Raw genomic sequence first — 21,514 nt, 5'->3', positions numbered from 1 at the left:
CATTACGGGCATGACCCCGGTATGATGAACGCAAGTTTTACAAAATATTTATTCATACGAAATTATAAAACACAAAATTATCTTTATTTTTGTGATAAACCGTACACCCTGAGAAAAAATAGTCACAAACGTCGCGCCAGCTTGAACAACTTTGGCCCAGCATTTTCAAATATAAAATGTAAGTTAAGGGGTTAACAGCCAGTTTATGTCCTAACTGTGTAACCATATCGGGTTTGATGGTGTCAGAAATTTGGAACAGAATGTTAGTCTTTCGAAAAAATGCTTCATCTTTTTTTGTTTTTTTTTTTTTATCCTTACTTTATATAATTTTGGAGGAATTATATATCGGGGTTGTGCTTCAGACAAAGAAGCCAAAACAGAAAACAATGTTTTTTTTTTAAATTAAATTTGTTGTCGACGTTTTAACTATGTGCGTTCCATTCTTGAAATGAAATATATGAGTTCACTAACAATCAATTTATACCTATTCCTAATTTTTTTCACATTACAGAATCTCATTCACCGAGAGACCTAACGCACTATTTTTTACAATCACTGTAAGCGTAAACAACAGACAATATGATGTTGATTGAAACATTGTCCGCAATCAAAATCCCTCCTGCCGGTTTGATAATAATTTACTCGCGGCTTGAGACTTGTTTTCTTGATGTATAAGTAATAGTAGGAGGTGTACTGGGGAGAAGTCTTTTTTATTGAATACTGCTCCAGTAATATGCATTGACGAGTGCTGATCTGTGAATACAAGTTGAAAATCCGGTAATATATTCTTGTTATCTGGCATAGTTCTGATTTTCATAAGAGGTTATTCTTAAAAAAAATTAATAGAATAATAAAGTTATTGATGTTACCAATTGTGGTTTTTTATTGTTCTTAGGAGTTATTTTGATCCACGCTGATTTCCAAGTTTTTTCATTACACTTTGATTTATTACAACTGTCCTAAATTGACAACAAGCACAATTTTAGAAATAATGATACGATTCAAACCGTCTGACCAGTTGACAATAATTTTGAGACTGTTAGATACTAATGTAGAATGATATTCCTTCTTGATCTGGCCCTGGTAGACTTATGACGAAGTTCCATGTGAGTTTGGGTGATGTATAAGGCGGCTTTTTAATCCTTTTTATTTTATCGCTTATAGTGCAGATATTGGAGTCTTTATGAATCAATCAATTAAAGCGTACTTTGCAGCATTCAAAATTTCTTTTGATAAAATTTCTTCAAATTTTTAAGATGTTTTATTTGGAACGTGACGATAAGTTTTAGCAAAATATTTTTATATACACGTACGAGAACATAATTTGAAAATATAAGTTCACAAACGACCTAAGATACATGCATACTACGCACACATATATTATTACAATAATCTAATTACATTTCTGAAGTTCCTTAATACAAATCGAAGATTTAAAATTGCAAAAAGAAAAACATATCTATGGATCAGACATGGTGCACTAATTACGACATAACTAAGTTTTTTGACCTTGTACACATTAGGATTCTTCTTTGGATCAGTCAGGACATCAAATGCGGTGTAGAGCTGATTCAGCATCTGGACGATCTTCATCGCTCCCTTGGAGTCCGTGTTAAGGGCGCAGTACTCGGCAAACCCGACGATACCACTGAAGAGGAGGGTGACGCAATCGTAACGTTTAGCCGGAACCGGGCGCTTGTGACGTAGTTCCGTGGCGACACTGATCGGCAACACGGAGTACAAAAGACTATAAAAAAATAAACGCTTTATTTATTTATTTTCTTGATTTCTTGTATTTTTGGTCTATATCTGTCTTTAAAAATAGATACATCCAACCCTTAATTTTCACCTTCCCACCATACTCTTCAATGGGTGGTCAATTATCGTCTTTTTGTGGACGTTTTTTTTTACTAAATTTTTTATTCTATGTACGGCATCGTGCCTTAAGGCTAATTGCTGGTACTTCCCGTACTATTTTTTTTTAAAGATAAATTTTTTAAACTTCGAAAAAAATGAGTTTTTGGAGAAATTTTGAATTTTTAGAAAAAAATTTCGTACTGCTTTAGCTGCATAGAGACGCAATAACGAAGCGCGTAAGCGCCGCGTTGCCGTCCAACAGACAAACGATGTTACGGAACCCATAGAAATGTAAACAAAATTTAAACGTATTATTAAAATCTTCATAAAATATCTGATAATTTGATGTGTCTATAAATCGGACGCTCCGTTCTCTTAAAAACTGAGTTGCCGTTTTTGGCCCCCTATCTTCGAAACGGCTAGACCTGCTTTTGTCAAAATCTAATCAGCACGTCTCCTTATCAATATGAATGGAATGTCTTTTAAATCGGTTAATCCGTGTTCCCGAAATCGTCGACGAAATTTAGTATCCGCACACACATACACACATACACACACATACACACACATACACACACATACACACACATACACACACACACACATACACACACATACACACAGACACACATACATCCATTTTTTCTAAGGTATGCCAAAATATTCAGAAATCTTTGAAACGTAGATAGAAATCGAGTTTTTGAGAGAACGGAGCATCCGATTTGAATGATCTGAAAAACATTCAATTAGTAATGATTGGGAGAAGGGGTTATTAGTTTTTCGCAAAGGCAGGCCCAGCCATTTTGGAGATACAGAGCTAAATGTACAAAAAATGGCAGTTTTTGAAAGAACTAAGCGTCCGATTCAATTGATTCAAAGAACTTTCTGCTTGTCTTAACAAAATAATTGATTTTGGAAAAAAAATTTTTGTTCCATTTTTTTTTTTTTTTTTTAATTTTTTGTATATCGAAAATAATTCAGATTTTATTTTTAATTCTGACTATAGTTCTAAATAATTTCGACTTTAAACAAATAATTTCAACTCTGCAATTCAGTTTATATAATTCTTATAAATATTAGACAATGTTACAATATTTATAATAATCTATTTGAAAACATTCAATATTCCTCGAACATTTCGTTGCGGTACGGGAAGTACCAGCAATTTGCCTTAAGGCACGATGCCACCCACCCCACTAGTTTTTATCTTGAATTCAACATATTTTTATATAACCTCTACAAATGCTTCTATAAATGTGGTTGGGGTTAAAAGAACCAACTGAATCTTTATGCTGGCAGAGATGTAAAAAATAAGATATTAGTAAATTCTAACTCTTCTGATAAATATTTAGAAATAATCTCTGTAAAAAAGTGCTTATGAAAATTGTATTTGGCATTGCGTAAATAGCTGTAGCTTTTATTTCAAAAAATAAATCTCTTATCAAAAATGAGACATCGGGTGCGGTTGCCACCTATGAAGTAAACGGAGACAGATGGAGTATTTTTTTTTAAAAAAAAATAGCAATTAATTATATTTCTATATTTAGGCAATAACTGGAAAACTTTCTGAACATATTTCGAAATGTCGGAGCCAGAAATCCGACATTCCTCAGGTAACACGGACTCTATATGACGCTAATTTTGCTCGACAATTCTAGTAAGTATATATGGTTGTAAAAAGATTTAGGGACCGATTTTGCCGCATAACAGAAAAATGTGACGGCAAAGCCATGTTACGCTCCGACTTCCATAAATTATGCTAATGAATTATACTGAATACTGTCAAAATGTCATGTATTTGCTGTCCATTCAGGCATTTTACTCATAAACTGCAACGTCACTCTATGTTATGTAGTGGTATCAAAAACACACCGTTATCTAACATCGTTTTTTGACATTTGTGCGGCTTTTAGGTTATATTTTGTATCAGAAAACCTGAGAAATTCGCCTGACTGAACACTAACCGCATGGCTTTTATCAATATTAGTTCTTCAAATTTTAGGAAAGTTCTTCATAAAATGTCTTTGTCATAAAATTTTTCTGTTATCCCTCAACATAGGTTTTATTATTGACTATTTTATCTTTTACAATATGTTCATATGAATATGCCAGATATGCCTGGATTATATAATAGTAGTGTACGACTTCGAATTAATTAGTGCTATGGCAATTCCACATTAGTTAAGGCGACCATATTTTTTTGAGTCAAAACCGGGACAGCAATTTTTTGTTATGCTAATACGGAACGGGAGGAAGGATATTTGAAATAACAATTGCTATTTAAAAAAAACAATAAAAAACTTTTTATATGAATCATTTTTTATTCATCAAAATTGCGGACCATTTACCAGTTAAAATTCTTATTACGAACTACACGTTCAATAGAACGCACTACGAATTAGCCTGGATTCTATGTTAAATCCAAGATTTTTATAACAAGGTTCTCATACTACACGGTATGCACTTGCCGTGTTAACGGAGGCTTGACTGAATAACGTAGCAACGAGTGATCGGATACAGCTAGTATCTTATAAGCAAGTAGATGAATAAATGAACAAACTTGTCGGAAAATATATTTATGAACTACGTTGTATATTGTTCTAACCTGTCAGTTTTTTGCTTCTCCGATTCAAGCTCGCGATAAGTCTGCTGAAGTTTATCAGTGAGAAATTCTAAATTCCGCGTCAATTTATAATCCGCTTCGAATTGTTCCGACATCAGTACCAAGTCCCGTGTGGCGTCGTGCAGGGGAACATCCGAAATGTAGAGACCTCGCCTGAACATTTAAAAAAATTTAATTCGTTAGTGTTATCTACTGCCAATAAAATTATCACTTCGACTACCACGACATAATTTTATTTATATCCTTATTTTACTGTGAGAAAAAGTTTTAAATGCTCAAAACAGAATTCTTGTTAGAATTTTCATTAATTAAGTAGGTTAAATTTAATAGAACAAATTCTTTATACTCACCGCGTGAGATCATCCAGATTCATGACACTAGGATAGCATAAAAATGCTATTAAGTCTGTCTCTGGTATGTACAGCATTTGGCCCTGAAAATAATTAAATTAAATATTATCACCAATCGCAAAACAATCGAAAATATTTTTAACTTCCCTTAGGGCAAGTTATAGTAATCGCAAAAAAATCGAAAATAATTTTTTTTATTCATCTTTACGTTTCAAAACCTTCTGAACACTTTGGCATACCTTAGAAAAAATGGGTGTATGTGTGTGTGTGCGGATACAAATTTTCGTCGACGATTTTGGGAACACGGATGAAGCGATTTGAATAATTAAAAAAACATTCGATTCGTATTGATAAGGAGACGTGCTGATTAGTTTTGGGCGAAGGCAGGTCTAGCTGTTCCAAAGATATGGGGCAAAAAGTGCCAAAAACTGTAACTCGGTTTTTAAGAGAACGGATGAAGAACTGGTCAAATTTTCATGAAGGCAGGTATAGCGGCTTCGGAGATCTAGTGAAAAAAGTAAAAAAAATGACATTTGGCGGTCAAAAATGATCATTAGACATATGCACATCAAATTATCAGATATTTTATAGAGATTTTAACAATAAGTATAAATTTTGTTTACATTCCTGTGGGTTCTGTACCAATGTTCATCCGATAGACGGCGACGCGGCGCTTTCGCGCTTCTATATTTCGTCTCTATGCAGTAAAAGTAGTACGATTGCTTTGAAAAAAATTCAAAATTTCCAAAATATTTCAAAATAAATTTTTCTCCAAAAAGTCTGTTTTTTCATAAAAAAGTAAATTTTTGTCAAAAATTTATAGTTTTTCAAAAATCTAATTTTTTCAGAGTAAATTTTTTTCAAAAGTGTAAATGTTTTTTAAAAAAAAAAATTTGTACGGGAAGTTCACGTTTCAAAGTCCGCCAAATGGCTTTTTTCATTGGATCCCCGAAACCATTACACATTCCAAAAATTTAATCAGTTCTTCATTTCATAATACAAACTAGTGGGTTTATGGCATCGTGCCTTAAGGCAAATTGCTGGAACTTTCCGTACCAAACCAAATTATTAAATAAAAACTTTGGTAAATGAAAAAATTAGATTTCTGAAAATTTTGAAATTTTTGAAAAAAACGATTTTTTTTGTATTTTGATTTATTTTGAAAATTTTAATCTTTATAAAATATCTGATAATAGGATGTACATATGTCTAATGATCATTTTTGGTCGCAAAATGGCATTATTTTTTACTTTTTTTATTGGATCTTTGGAGTCGCTGGACCTGCCTTCACAAAAATTTCAACAGTTGTTCATTTTGTCAATACAAGTAGTTTAGTTTAGTTTTTTGAATTATTTAAATCGGACGCTCCGTTATCTCAAAAACTGTAATACCATTTTTGGCACTTTTTGCCCCGTATCTGCGAAATTCTTATCAATAGGAATAGGAGCACGTCTTCTTATCAATAGGAATCAAATGGAATTTCAATAACGGACACGCACACACATATACATGGTTTAAAAAAATTATTTTTTCTTAAAAAATCTTATAGCTTATAAAAATGCTCCAGCAATTTTTCTTAAGGCACGATGCTATGCACCACTCGTTAAATCAATATGTTAACTAGGTATGTAGGTGGCATTTTGCATTAACACAAGTTGCATGAATTTTCAACATATGTAATAATTCATCAATATTCTTCATTGATAAGATATCAACATATTAATTTATGAGTGATTTGTAAGTATATCGAGTTGCTAAAGAGCATTTTGAAGCGAAAAACTATTGTAGGTTATTTAGTTTGTACAAATTTTAAAACATGTTAGATATTTCCGACAAATGGTATGAATATTACATTACGAACACGCACTTAACACATACCAGGTTTAGTACAAGGTTCAAGTATTAATCGCCAAATTTACTAAAATCAATTCCGAAGAAATTCCCCGATTAATCTTTGCTCAAAACTATTCTTAAATGATATCTTTCGAATAGTTCTTGAGTTTTTTTATAAACCAGACCAAATTTTTTCAGAAACGTGAACGAATTTTGCACTTTTTACTGATTACAAAGTAACGGCTCTGCAGATCGTCTGGAAAAACGAATCAACACGAGTGCTTACCAAGTTTAATAAAAAGGTTTTGTATTTTTCAAATTGGTTCAGGCGTAGTTGAGAAAACGTCGACAAAAAGTAAGATATACATATATCAGAAAGTGACAGATACATAATTGCGATTTCTCTTCTCAAATTATTAATATCATTTAATATAATAGTACTTTTAGATTATTATTTAAAATATACTAGGTATTGACAAATTATACGTTTAACAATGTTTGTATGAAATATAAATTTTAATTTTCGATTTATCAAAGCATACATTGAATTAAACAAAAATAAAAAATATCTAGTAGCTAAGCTCAATTTTGAAAACAATAATCAGAATTTTTTGTATATTTTGTAAATGTATTATTGAAGGAAAATTTTTAATGCTTGTACGAGTAATGGCTCTCGTGGTGGTTATATGAAGATATCAGTACTTCGCGCTAGAAATTATGTGGAATCCATTTACACTGCAGAACTGTAGAAGCTATGGAATAATTGAGTAAACCTCAATTGCATAAATACAACTACGACTTCTACTTCAGACCGTCCCACAGATTTCAAAAGAAAAATGCCTTCATATAGAGGCAAAATGCCACATTCTCGCACAAGATCGCGGTCTCGTGGTCATCGGTATAACTCTTATCGAAGGAATTATTCTGATGACCATCATCCTATAAGAGTGAGCCCTTCTAGAAGGAGAAGACACATTAGAAGTAAGACTAGGAATAGAGACAAGCGTACACGTAGGAGAAACGAGAGCGGAGATCACCATCGCAGTTACAGAAGTAGGTCAGGAGAAAGGAGCTATCAAAGTCACCACAGGCATAGAGACGATTTTAGTCGCCGTCGATCAAGTAAGCGTGAAAGGCATCAGGAAAGTACGATTGCAGATGATAAGAATGGCCATCTCATGTACAGACCTGGTGATATAATTGAAGATAGATATGAGATTATTAGTTCGTTAGGTAAAGGAACCTTTAGTAAAGTGTTAAAAGTTGAGGATTTACAGGACCACTCTACAGTTGCATTAAAAATTATTAAAAACCAAGAAGACTACAGAAATGCAGCAATGCAGGAAATTGAAGTCTTAGAAAAAATTTCTAAATTTGATCCAGATAGCTTATTCTTATGTGTGCAAATGTACAATTGGGTAAATTATCATGGCCACATCTGCATTGCTTTTAAAATGTTAGGTGCGAGTATTTTTGACTTTCTAAAAGATAATAAGTATCAACCCTATCCGCTTGACCAGATACGGCATATGGCTCATCAGCTTTGTGTTGCTGTGCGTTTTCTTCATCAAAACAAATTAACCCACACGGATTTAAAACCTGAGAATATACTATTTGTTAACTCAGAATTCGAGATTGTAGTTGATGAGAAGCACAATTCTAAACCTTACAGGCAAGTGAAAAACAGTGAGATTAGGTTGATAGATTTCGGATGCGCGGTTTTTGATTACGATTACCACCCGTCAGTCGTTTCCTCTAGGTTTTATCGTGCACCTGAAGTGATGTTAAAATTAGGTTGGTCTCATCCATGTGATGTTTGGTCTATAGGATGCATTCTTTTTGAATTGTACCATGGCAGGACCCTGTTTCCAATGCATAAAAATCGTGAGCACTTTGCTCTGATGGAGCAAATACTGGGCGAACTGCCTTCAAATATGACCAGAAAATCAAAGACCGGCTGTTTCTACAAAGGTGAGCTGCAATGGGATGATTGCAGCTTCTTAGGCCGCTATATTCGGAAGAACTATAAACCTTTAGAAAAATATTTGTGTTCTGACAATGAAGATGACCATCTCCTGTTTGAACTTATTAACCTTATGCTGGAGTATAATCCCTCTACACGTTTTACACTGGATGAGTCCTTGAAACATAATTTCTTTTTCAAGCTTCCTCTAAACATGAGGGTCGGATAACATACAGCGCCCACCAGATTCTATCATCTCAAAGATAATTTGATATTTAAGGAATTGAATGATAAATTAATGATACTGCCAATTGTTTGACGGGCTTATGATTTTTTTCACTTTAAATTTTTTTTCCGAAGATAGTAAATATTAAACTTGACAAATGTGTTTTATTCTGGATGAATTGATATTTTTACTCTTGAAAAATATAAATACAAATAGATGAGAAAATATGTGAATACCCTGAAAAAATTGAGTTTTAGTTGTTGCGTAATCTTACAAAACCAATTTAAGAGTTATGTACAAAAAATACTTCTACTATAATAAATATTAATAATTATTTATATTTAATGTAATAAGTTTATATACAGACTTTAATTGTTCATTACAGAAGTATTTTTTATGCAAAATGTTTCATATTTTTTGCAGCAAGCATTATCTTTTATATCTGATCAGTACTTGGAACAAAATATAGATGATAAATAGAATTTGGTAAATTAATATGTACATTTCTTCCGGGAAACTGCTTTAATAGTTACATGTATTAAAAATAAATAAATAAACCCTAAGCCAAGCTATATATTGATCGATCCCTAGTAGCAATGGGATCATAATACTTTATCTTGATAATTCTGTAAATCTCCTTTGTAAATGAGTTATGATATTTTCTATAACTTTCGAAATCATTGAAATGTAGTCTTTTTTCGAGAATTGTTAATCAATTCCTCTTTTTTTCTATATAATATATATACAGATTATTAAGATAAAATGTAAAACTATATTTATGAACATTGTTAGAGTGTAATACCCTTCGGTAATAACCTCGTATATTTTAATTAAATACTGTTAACCTATTCAATAAAAATAAACTTTTTTTTGATCTTTTTTAAAAAAAGTAAAAGTGATCAAGTGGCGGGAATAGCTTACACAGTAGCGTTCTCGACTCACACGCTGGAGGAATTCGGTTCGAATCTCCAGCAATACCAGAATTAAATTCTAAAATATTGAATTAGATTAAGAATTGTTATTTTGTAGAATACAAGAAAAAAGTTGTATTAGAAGTAGGAAGGAAAAAAAGAAGTTTAGTTTAGAAGATGAGATGAGATTGTGATATGATGTTACATATTGAGAAACAAGAAGAATGAAAATCGGTTGAAAGAAAAATTGAATAGAAAATTAGGATATAAGAAGGAATAATATATATATATATATATATATATATATATATATGATATATGTTAAACAAATATATATGTAAGAATTATATAGAATTTGCTGAAAAATAATATGAATAATGTAGACGGCTAAAAATGCTGTAAAGCGGAGGCCAATAAAAATTGAAAAAAAAAAGTGATAGAGCTTTCGAGTAATGTATTTGAAGAAACAAGTAAATTAATTTTATTTAAATTTAAATGTAAAACTGATAAACTAAGTTTTAGGATAATCTTATCAAACGCGAAGTTGGAAAATCATTTCATATATAATGATTAGAATGTTACAATTATTATTTCAGGGGGCAAGCACATCTGTCAAATTTTATTCATGGTATATAATCATGATTTGTATTTATAGATTATTTTAAATACTTATCCACGGTTTTTATTCTTTCGAATATTTTTAACACCTACATTTAATCTTAATCTTAAAGTAATTAATTATAAAATGTAACATTTTGCTGTATAACTCGCAATACAAACTGCAAATATAATTCCATGATAAAATCATTTAGTTTTCATTATATTTTTAGTTTATGATAATGACTACATATAATTTTTAATGAACGATTGTAAAATAATATTGTAAAAATAAATCTGCATTTATAAAAAAAAAAAAATTTGCCAGAAACGGAATCCTTTACTTTTGCATATGAATTGAAAAATTCTATATGTATTTTATGTGATAATCAACTATTCTAAACTAATTTTTATTATTGATGAATGATGTCTTACTAATACTATTACTATAATGCATGTAAATTAACTTGGATCTATAATTGATTACACATACACCCACAAATACTTTTTCCAAAGTTGATCTCAAACGATTTAGAATGGCTTGAAAAGTAAAAAAAACATGAATTTAGTAAGTCGGATTTTTTGGCAAAACAAACTTCTTCGGGAAGTTTTTATTATAAGGTTGTCAAATATCTCCCTTCCGCCTTTTTGTATTATAAACCAAGAGCAAAAAAGCGGAAGGGAGATATTTGACAACCTAATATATTATAACAATTTTCACATCTGTTTTGAAATGGACAACATGTCAAACTGTAGAAGAAAAGACTTTCAAAATAGAAAATCTTCAGACCGTAGTCACAAGTTTTGGAAATTGACATATTTTAATGTAACACGATTTTCTTATATAATCTTGCCCTAGTAGTGTTTCGGCGTAGTTTTCTGGCAAGTGGGCTTGGATGATTCTTGCGGCGGCTTTTATGATTTTCTTAATCCTCATATTTCACCATTTATTATGTTCATGTCGACGTTTTTTTATATATTAACTAATTCGGTTTATATTTTAGTGGCATTCAAAAATAAAAGTAATACTTGATTGTTATCCGTAAAATGGTAGAATATTGTTAGATATTTTAAACAATTTTAGTAGGTACCACCACATGAACGAAATTGTCTGTCCCTTAGCACCGGACACTAAGTCGTCCCTTAGCGACGGAAGTAAACATATTGATATTTCTTGTGAGAATTGACGTAATTTATTCTAATTATTTAATTTTGTTCTGTATGAGTGCTAACGGTCACTACATACCCCTATTTTTCGTATTTTCTAGTCAAAGAATGAAAATCTTATGATGAATGCTCCAGCTGAAAGCATCGGTGTGACCCAGCCAAAAGGGTAGATAATTCGTGATTTTATTTTGCAATATCCAAGAATATTCGTCAAACACAAATGTGCAGACATTCCAGAGTGTGGAGATGGCTACATATGTGATCAATGCTGGTCATTTTGAAATGTCCGATATTTGGTGCCACTTTGTGAAATCATATTTTTTGTTACCGAAGTTTGATTGATATTATAAATTATTGCTTAGCAAAGATTGCGTTTTTGTTAATTCAAAATATTTTTTGATTTATTTATAAATAACCTTAGGTGTCCGGCACTCGGGTACTTTCCCCTATTTGTATTGTTAACACGCTAATAGAGTTCGTGGTCGTATGAAAAATGGTTTGATAAGAATAATTGAAGTTTGTTAGAATAATGGGCCGCGCCGATGTACAAGGGCGTGTTTGTGCATTATAATTGATATAACTATAGATATAGGTCTATTTGAAATTAATCAACTGCTTAGTGAAAACAAAAGGTTTATTTTTGTAATAAACGATTGAATATTTTATCTAAGTAGCTAAATTTAAATTTTTAATTTACCGTAGGTAGGGTAAGATATAGAAATCGCAAAAAATCTAAAATGGGAAATGTATGTATCTTTACGTTTCAAAGCCTTCTGAACATTTTTAAACACCTTACTTTAGAAAAAATAAATTTATGTATGTGTGGGTGCGTGTGCCAATGTGCATATTTGCGTGTGCGTGTGCGAATACAATTTTTCGTCGACGATTTCGAGACCACGAATCAACCTATTTTAATGATTCAAAAATATTAGATTCCTGTTAAGGAGACGTGCTGATTAGATTTTGGTCAAGGCAGGTGTAGCCGTTTCGAAGATAAGGGGCAAAAAGTTCCGAAAATGGTAATTCAGTTTTTGAGAGAACAGAGTGTAAAATATGAAGGATTCAAATAACATTTTACATGTATGCACATAATGAAGAACTGATAAAAATTTTGTAAAGGAAGACAAGTCCAGCGGTTTTGGAGATCCAGGAAAAAGTTTAAAATTGCCATTTCGGGGTCAATATTGAACATTAGGCATGTGCATATTAATATATCAGATATTTTATAGAGATTTTAATAGTAAGTACAAGTTTTGTTTTCAATTCTTTAGGTTCCATATCAAGATTTATAATGTTTTCAACTCACTTATACAGTTCAACCAAATTTCTTCGACATTTTCGACGCTATGGATCCAAGTTAAATGAGTTTTAAACTTTTCAAAATATTTCAAAATTTTCAGAATATTTCAAAAAACTCAAGAAGTCTTTTTTTGTAAAAAATTTCAGCCTTCAAAAAAGTTCAAAATTTTCAAAAAAGATTTTTCCAAATTTCGAAGTTTTTAAAAAATTTAAATTACGGAAACTTACAGAAATTTGCCTTGAGGCACGATGCCATACCCCACTAGTTTTTTAAGTCGATAAAAAAGTTCATGCAAGATTCTTTAAGTCAAAATGCCACTTAAATCCAGTTATTTATGTTTTTGTACTAACAAAAGAATTACTAATAGTTTACGAATTAACGAAAAATTTAAGAATTTTTTAATGGACAGTATGTTTTTATTAACTTCCCGTAGGGCAAGTTATAGTAATCGCAAAAAAAATCGAAAATGAAAATTTTTATATATCTTTACGTTTCAAAACCTTCTGAACATTTTGGCATACCTTAAAAAAAATGGATGTATGTGTGTGTGTGTGTTTGTGTGTGCGTGTGTGTATGTATGTGCGGATACAAATTTTCGTCGACGATTTCGGAAACACGGATCAACCGATTTGAATAATTAAAAAAACATTCGATTCGTATTGATAAGGAGACGTGCTGATTAGTTTTTGGCAAAGGCAGGTCTAGCCGTTCCGAAGCAAAATGCCGAAAACGGTAACTCAGTTTTTAGGAGAACGGAGCGTCCGATTTCAATAATTCAAAAAACCTTTTACTTGTATTGACAAGATGAAAAATTGATCATTTTTCTGCTTCTAGACGTGCCTTTATTTTTCATGAAGGCGGGTCTAGCGGTTTCGGAGATCTAATGAAAAAAGTAAAAAAAAATGCCATTCGGCGGTTAAAAATGATCATTAGACATATGCACATCAAATTATCAGATATTTTATAGAGATTTTAACAATAAGTATATTTTTTTTACATTTCTATGGGTTCCGTACCAATGCTTATGCGTTAGACGGCGGCGCGGCACTTGCTCGCTTTGACATTTCGTCTCTATGCAGTTCAAGCAGTACGATTGCTTTGAAAAAATGTTCAGAATTTCCAAAATATGTCAAAACGAAGAAAACATTTTTCTTTTCAAAAAAATTTTGTATTCAAAAAAAAATTTTTTTTTTCAAAAAAAAGTATTTTTTGTCAAATTTATAGTTTCTCAAAAATCTAATTCTTTCGAAGTAAAATTTTATCAAAAATGTAAATCGCTTTTAAAAAGATAATAATTTTTGGTACGGGAAGTTCCAGCAATTTACCTTAAGGCACGATGCCTTAATTGCCTTAAGACAGAATTCCACTTACAGCTAGTTATTGTAAATTTTTAAATATTTGAAACTTTAGTAATTTTAGCGTGAAAATCTGCAAAAATGATATCATTCATAGGGCGTGAGAAGAATAAAAAGAAAATCATCGTATTCAAAGCCCTTCTTGAAGAGTCACTAAGATGATAATACTTCGATGGCACTTAATCCGTGTGCGCGTCACCCTCGTCCCCGACTTACTTTGAGACGTAGGCTTGCGAATTCATCTGGCAGATTACCGCACATCGCCCCCGGTTTTGTTTTGAGCACGTACACGGTATTGATGTGCGACAACACGTTATCGAATGTGAGCTTCAGGTGCGGGCGGACGGCAAACAGCACGTCTGTCAGCAAACAGTCGACCTGGTTCAGCTTCGGAATCACGCGAGACACGGCGCCGCCCGCCTGGGTTACACGCAGGTTCCGGTCGAACAGCACGTGGAATGGAAACACCTTGCAGAACGTTGCAGGACTTATCTTCTGTTCTGGAAGGTACAAATACACAAACAATCAGTAACGTAAGTCGGAATTAAAAATGAATGGTATTTTCGATATCTTCAAGTTTAACCCTCCGTCGGTCGGATATTTTTTCACTTTCGAACGGTCGGAAAAGTCTGACTGGACCACCATTCATTTTACATGCATTTATATGGGATAAATGAGTTTTTGGTGTCTTATATTTTAACTATTATTAGTAGTAAATATTTATAGTTTTGATTTTTTCTTTTTCTTACCGTCTTTTGCATGTGTTGAGCTTGCTTATAATAAATATATTACATATTATATTATATAAAAAAATCAAAAAATATAAAAAAATCGTTGTTTTTTTTTGTTAATTTTTCTGTTTTATATCAATGAAAAACAATATTTATTTTTTTTCGGCGCCTTTGAAATGAATGTGAAATTCAAATGAAAACGAAATGAGGTGCGTCGCCTTTGAAATGAGCTGTAAAACTCAAAGTGAAAATATAATTTCACTACAGGTTTGCCAAAAAAAAATTTCGAACGCAGTACGGGTAGAAAAATTGCTGATAATGTGTGCATTACTCATCCGATTTTCAGTGTTTGCGATTACCAATAAGTTTGGTAGGTTTTCAAGGAACTCTAGTCATAAAAATACTAACATTCATGTTACAACACATAGCAAAGAATATATACAACGCAGTTTGAGACAAAATACTGGTTTACATATATCAAAATGCGTATATTTCATACAAAATGTATGGATGGTCTAGACAGACCTTTCCGACCGTTCGAAGTATAAAAAAATTAATATCCTTATAATTATCCTTCTATACATTTTTTCGTCCTGATTTTTCATTGATCGACAGCTAATGAAATTTTAGAAGTCAAGAAATTTCAAGTCGATAGGATTACTAGAAGTATTTTTTTTTTGAATTGAAGTCGAAAAAAGTCTGGCCAGACCACGCCGACCGACGGAGGGTTAAATAAATCTTGACCAAAAAAAGTTATGTGCGTTTAAATCGATTTGAATTGTTAGGCAGTCGACAATGTGTTTAAAACGGTCGAAAAAACCAAAACCAATATACTGAAAATTAACATTTAACTGCGCATAAAACTATCAAATACTTTATAGCACAGATTCTTAAACTTTTGTCATTTGCAACTCCATTTATAATTGCGAGTGTCTGGATGAATCCACATAAATAAAAAACTAGTGGGGCGCATGGCATCGTGCCTTAAGGCAAATTGCTGGAACTACCCGTACCAAAAATTATTATTTCTTTATAAGATTAACATTTTTGAAAATAAAAATACTCTGAAAAATTAGATTTTTGAGAAACTATAAATTTTTGACAAAAATTTCCTTTTTTTTGAAAAAAGACTTTTTGAAGAAAAGTGTATTTTGAAATATTTTGGAAATTCTGAACTTTTTTTCAAAGCAATCGTACTGCTTTAACTGCATAGAGACGAAATATCGATGCATCGAACGGATAAGCATTGGTACGGAACCCATAGGAATGTGAACAAAATTTATACTTATTGTTAAAATCTCTATAAAATATCTGATAATTTGATGTGCATCTGTCTAATGATAATTTTTGACAGCCAGATTTTTTACTTTTTTTACTAGATCTCCGAAACCGCTAGACCTGCTTTCATGATCAGTTCTTCATCTTGTTAATACAAGTAAAATGTTTTATGAATTATTCAAATCAGACGCTCCGTTCTCTTAAAAACTGAATTACCGTTTTTGGCATTTTTTGCCCCATATCTTTGGAACGGCTAGACCTGCCTTCGCCAAAAACTAATCAGCACGTTTCCTTATCAATATGAATCGAATATTTTTTGAATTATTCAAATCGCTTCATCCGTGTTCCCCAAATCGTCAACGAAAATTTGTATCCGAACACACATACACACGCACACACATACACACACACATACATCCATTTTTTCTAAGGTATGCGAAAATATTCAGAAACCTCTGAAACGTAAAGATAAATAAAAATTTTGATTATCGATTTTTTTGCGATTACTATAACTCACCCTATGGGAAGTTAAAAAAAATAAATCAATATTTTTAGATGATAAATTTATCAGATAACAATATGCATATAAATATGCATTGTTTTAGAATTTGAAAAACGTACAAAAATTTAGATGTTATGATATAAATTAATATATATATATATATATATATATATATATATATATCACATCACAATCTCTCTCCATCCCAGAAGTTTTCTATGCTATGATTATATTATATAATATATTTTTGTAACTATTTTTTTGGCGGGATTGATAGTATTATGTTTAAAATTTACATCCACAAACGATTTTAATATTTTCAAATATAACTTAAAAACATTTCTTCGAAAACCACACTTGCATTTTTACATTTAAGGAGCCGTCCATTAATCACGTGATCGATTTTTAAGGTTTTTTTCACATTTTTAGTACGAAAAATCGAAACATGTTTTTCTGAAAATTTTTGGATTTTTTTAAAGGGTATGGACTTGTTTTCATGCAGAATTGGCCCCATCCTGGTATTTAAATAATTTTGATGCCATTTTATAGATATTTTCGAGAAAATCCGATATACCAAATTTCAAATCCGTAGCTCATCATTTGTCCGAGATATTATTAATATGCGAAAGTCTTTTTTCAAAGTCATTTTTTGTCGAAAGTATAAAAGATATCGACAAAAAAATAATGCGAATCTATTTACATTGGTGTTGACTATATTATCATTAACAAATAGTGTTAAAAAATTATTTACAGGTGCATCAAAAAGCTAAAATAAGTTTTTGTTTTGCATTTTCGGGCAGTGCGTCTGTTTGGACTAATTAGCATCATTCGAAAGCCCATACATTTGTCTATTACTGACGAAAATTCTGTTGAATTCTATGTGGTAGAACACATTCGAAAATTGAAAAAACCGAAGCTAGTACCAGCGCGCTCGGGAATGGACACCTCGTATAACGCAACTAAATTGCAACGCGCATTCATTGCGCTGGACAATGAACACTCTCCTGTAACAAAACCTCTGCATAGAAATATACATTGAAGATCTGGATAATATTATTTGTATGTTTATATACGTATAAAAATGGTCAAAACATTCCTAAAAATCAATTGAACACAAGTACACAATCTCTTTTCGAATAATAATTGAACATTCAGATAAAAATATGTCCCTTATTGTATCCTATTTTATTAAATCTACAATGCAGTAAAGATATAATATTTAGTAATCCAAAATTCTAGACTTTATTATTTAACAAATACACATCATTTGATGTTGTGTATGCCTCAAATACAGTCACTTGGAATTTAAATAATAAATTTAGGAAAGCAATTATCTAGTTTTCGAAAACTCATTCGTTATTGGATTTTGTGAACGATATTTTGTGCTGACTTTATTTTGCTTTCTTGTGTTTTATTTGATGCTTTGTGAACGCTAATTTTGTATCAGTTGAATTTGCTATATTTCAATATTTTGATGACAATTATATTTGCTCAGTGTATATTTTAGTGTTAATTTGTTAAAATAATAAGAATAATAATATCGCAAAATTGCAAAAACTGCAATGAATGTTTGATCAAAATGAGTGGGCAAAAAGTCGTTTTAACTGAGGCTGATACGCAATTGTACAGGGAAAACTGTTATTATTAGTGATGTTTTGTGTGCTACGTGTAGACTAATACCTTATAGAAACTCTAGTAGCAAAACAAGCATATCCAATGTAAATAATTTAGTGCTTAGTAGTAGTGATAACAGCTCTGTTAGTGAATTTTGTAGTGAATATGACTGTAATATTTTTGAAAAAACTAAATTAGTTGTTGAACTTAGTCTTAATCGAATTGCATCGACCCATAGACATTGTTCTATTTGCAGTAATAGATCTAGTTTTGTTACTATTCCTTTCGAGGCCAGAATTCAAGTATTTGCAAAGGTCAGAAAATATATTCAGACAGGTAATCGTACCTGCAATAAGCATTTGTTCGGTAAAAATTTTTATGAAGAAGATATACATCAGTTGCGTATTTATTCAAATACAAGCTATGTTCCTCAGAAAGAAGTGACCATTTTTTTAAACGCTTTGGCAAACTCAAACTAAAGAACAGAGAAATTTTGCAATGCCACCGGAGAAAATAAAAATATTAACTATATATCCGGAAGTCATCATAGATTTAAGTAAATTGTTTAGATCAATGAAAGATAACAAAAAACGTAGCATTATGCAAGCATTAGTTATTTTTTTATTTAAATTAAGAATGGGGAACTCTAACGATGTCATCGCCGCTATTTTTAATATTTCTAAAAGGCAAGTCTCTCATTATTATTCTCAAATTTTAAATGGTTTTGAAAAGGATATATTAGTTCAAAATTTTGGATTGGAGTCTTTTGCTAGAGACCAATTAATTTCGGAGACTTCATACAATGCGAAAAAATTCTTAGTTTGCCTGAAGATCGGCTAGTTTTGATTTGTGACGGAACATATATACGGCATGAAAAAAGCACAAATAATGAGTATCAAAGGAAGTCGTTCTCTGGTCAGAAATGGGTTCCACTGTGTAAGCCATACACAATTTGCACAACGAATGGTTTCATGGTTGAATTTTTTGGGCCCTTTCTGGCAACACAAAATGATGCAAACATTATGAAAATTGTATTGAAAGATTCGCATGGAATCAGGTCTTTCTTGAATCCTGATGATATTTTTTTAGTAGATCGAGAATTTTGTGATGCTATTTCTGATATGAAATCAGCAGGTTATGTTCGTCTTATGCCATGTTGCAGAGTCAAGACAAAACAACTCACGACTGAAGAAACAAATAAATCTAGGATCTAGGGTTGTTGAAGCAGTGCATGGCAATATTGCACAAAAATATCGATTACTACACCGTATATTGAGCAACAAATTATTGCCTAAAGTACGAACATTATGTAGAATTTGTAGGTATTTCTTCATAATATATATGAAAAGCGTCTACCGCCGGATGGAGATTCGGAGGATGAAGTTATCGATTACATGAATAAACGTAATATACCAAATACTTTATCAAATGAAATCATTGAAAAAAGATGGAGCAGGCAATCAACAACACTGGAACTTTTTTATCCGGATCGTCTATTAGACTTCCCACACTTAAATGAACGGAAACTTAAAATTTTATTCACTGGTTCCTACCAGTTATCCCGAGCGGTATCATACCTGGCAGAAATGTTAAATAACGATAGTCAACCAAAGCTATATTTTGTAAAAGAAAATAGTAATATTAGAAGAATGGATGTTCAGTCACGACATATAAAAGTATAATGTCTATATAGAATATATATCACACGGGACCGACTATGAAAGTATTTTAAGGTATTGTTGCAGTTGTCCTAACGGATTAAGGACTTTTGGTTGCTGCTCTCACACTTCGGCTATTATTATTATATTCCTGTCATATGCAAGATATTTAGCACGAATCTTACGCCCGTCTAAAATATTATCTAAAATACTTCTAACAGAAAAATCTACAGTTTCAACTAACAATGATAGCGATTATGATTAAATATTTTAATTCACTTCTATATTAGTATCGTAGGTATATCAACTATATATTTATATATTGTGTAACATTTTTATCGTTCTGTTAATTGTCAACTGTAAAAATACTAATAATTTTTTAAACATTATATCGTAAACATATAAAACAATACACTCATATAAAATTATAAACCTAAATATATAAGGATAAAAGACAAATATATATATATATATATATATATATATATATATCTAGTTTTTTAAATAATTATTTCCATACAGAGAACTTGTTAAGATGTGCGACAAACGCATTAGTTGCAATTTAGTTGCGATATACGAGGTGTCCATGCCCGAGCGCGCTGGTACTAGCTTCGGTTTTTTTAATTTCCGAATGTGTTCTACCACATAGAATTTAACAGAATTTTTGTCAGTAATAGACAATGTATGGGCTTTCGAATGATGCTAATTAAAAATTAATCCAAAAAAACGAACTGCCCGAAAATGCAAAACAAAATTTATTTTGGCTTTTTTACATAATAATTTTTAACATTATTTTTTAATAATGATAATCAACACCGATGTAAATAGATTCGCAGTATTTTTTTGTTGATATCTTTTATACTTTAGACAAAAAATGACTTTAAAAAAATGGCCACTTTCGCATTTTATCAAAGATATCTCGGCCAAAATATCTATAAAATGGCATCAAAATTATTTAAATACCAGGATGGAGCCAATTCTGTATGGAAGCACGCCCATGCTGCCTTTAGGTAAAAAATAAATATACGTGATAACTTACTAGACCTCCCCTACTTCTTTTAGGCTTTACGTCTAGAGGCATGAATTTTATGCGATTTTTTTAAGGTCGTAAAAAGGGCAATATTTTTACTATATTTAATCACTAATTATTAATTAAAGTTTTGAGAATAAAAAAAAACTAGTTGGTATTGGTATTTTGCCTTGAGGCAAGTTACATGAACTTCCCGATATGTGTGAATAATCGACTTAATCAGTAAAAAACAAATTAATGTATGAGTGATTAAAAGTATTGCGAGTGGATTTATTGCACACTATTAAAAATCGAATGAACACGGTAACGCGAAGTATTTTCTAAAAGCAAATTTTCAAAAATCAATAATTTTTATAAATAAACCAGTATAGTAGAATGATTTAGTATGTTCATTAAGACCAAGTACTCTATCGTTATACCAAATAAATCGTCTAATTTTAAATTTAACAAACGTCAAAAAAACTACTTTCTCAAACTTTGATGAATTTTTAAAACTAAACTACTTATCGTAATGCCATA

General features: G+C 31.3%; 1 protein-coding gene and 1 pseudogene across 1 annotated transcript in view; one reads left to right on the top strand and one right to left on the bottom strand.

Annotated features, from left to right (window-relative positions):
• The window catches only part of LOC113377223 (guanylate cyclase soluble subunit beta-1), a 155,895-nt gene that overhangs the window by 11,917 nt on the left and 122,464 nt on the right, over window positions 1–21,514 (bottom strand). Inside the window, exons 8-10 of the mRNA XM_026617460.1 lie at window positions 4,831–4,913; window positions 4,463–4,633; window positions 1,510–1,747 (exon numbers count right to left, since the gene is read on the bottom strand). Of these exons, the coding sequence (XP_026473245.1) occupies window positions 1,510–1,747; window positions 4,463–4,633; window positions 4,831–4,913 (492 nt within the window). The remainder of the gene's footprint in view (window positions 1–1,509; window positions 1,748–4,462; window positions 4,634–4,830; window positions 4,914–21,514) is intronic.
• LOC113378236 lies at window positions 7,500–8,855 on the top strand (annotated as a pseudogene).

This window comes from Ctenocephalides felis, unplaced genomic scaffold (assembly GCF_003426905.1).
Source record: "Ctenocephalides felis isolate EL2017-DRISC unplaced genomic scaffold, ASM342690v1 CF-g0.4_SCAFFOLD_01886, whole genome shotgun sequence".
Classification (NCBI taxonomy): Eukaryota; Metazoa; Arthropoda; class Insecta; order Siphonaptera; family Pulicidae; genus Ctenocephalides; species Ctenocephalides felis.
The sequence above is the reverse complement of the archived record's forward strand: the minus strand, read 5'-3'. Positions and strand labels throughout refer to the sequence as shown.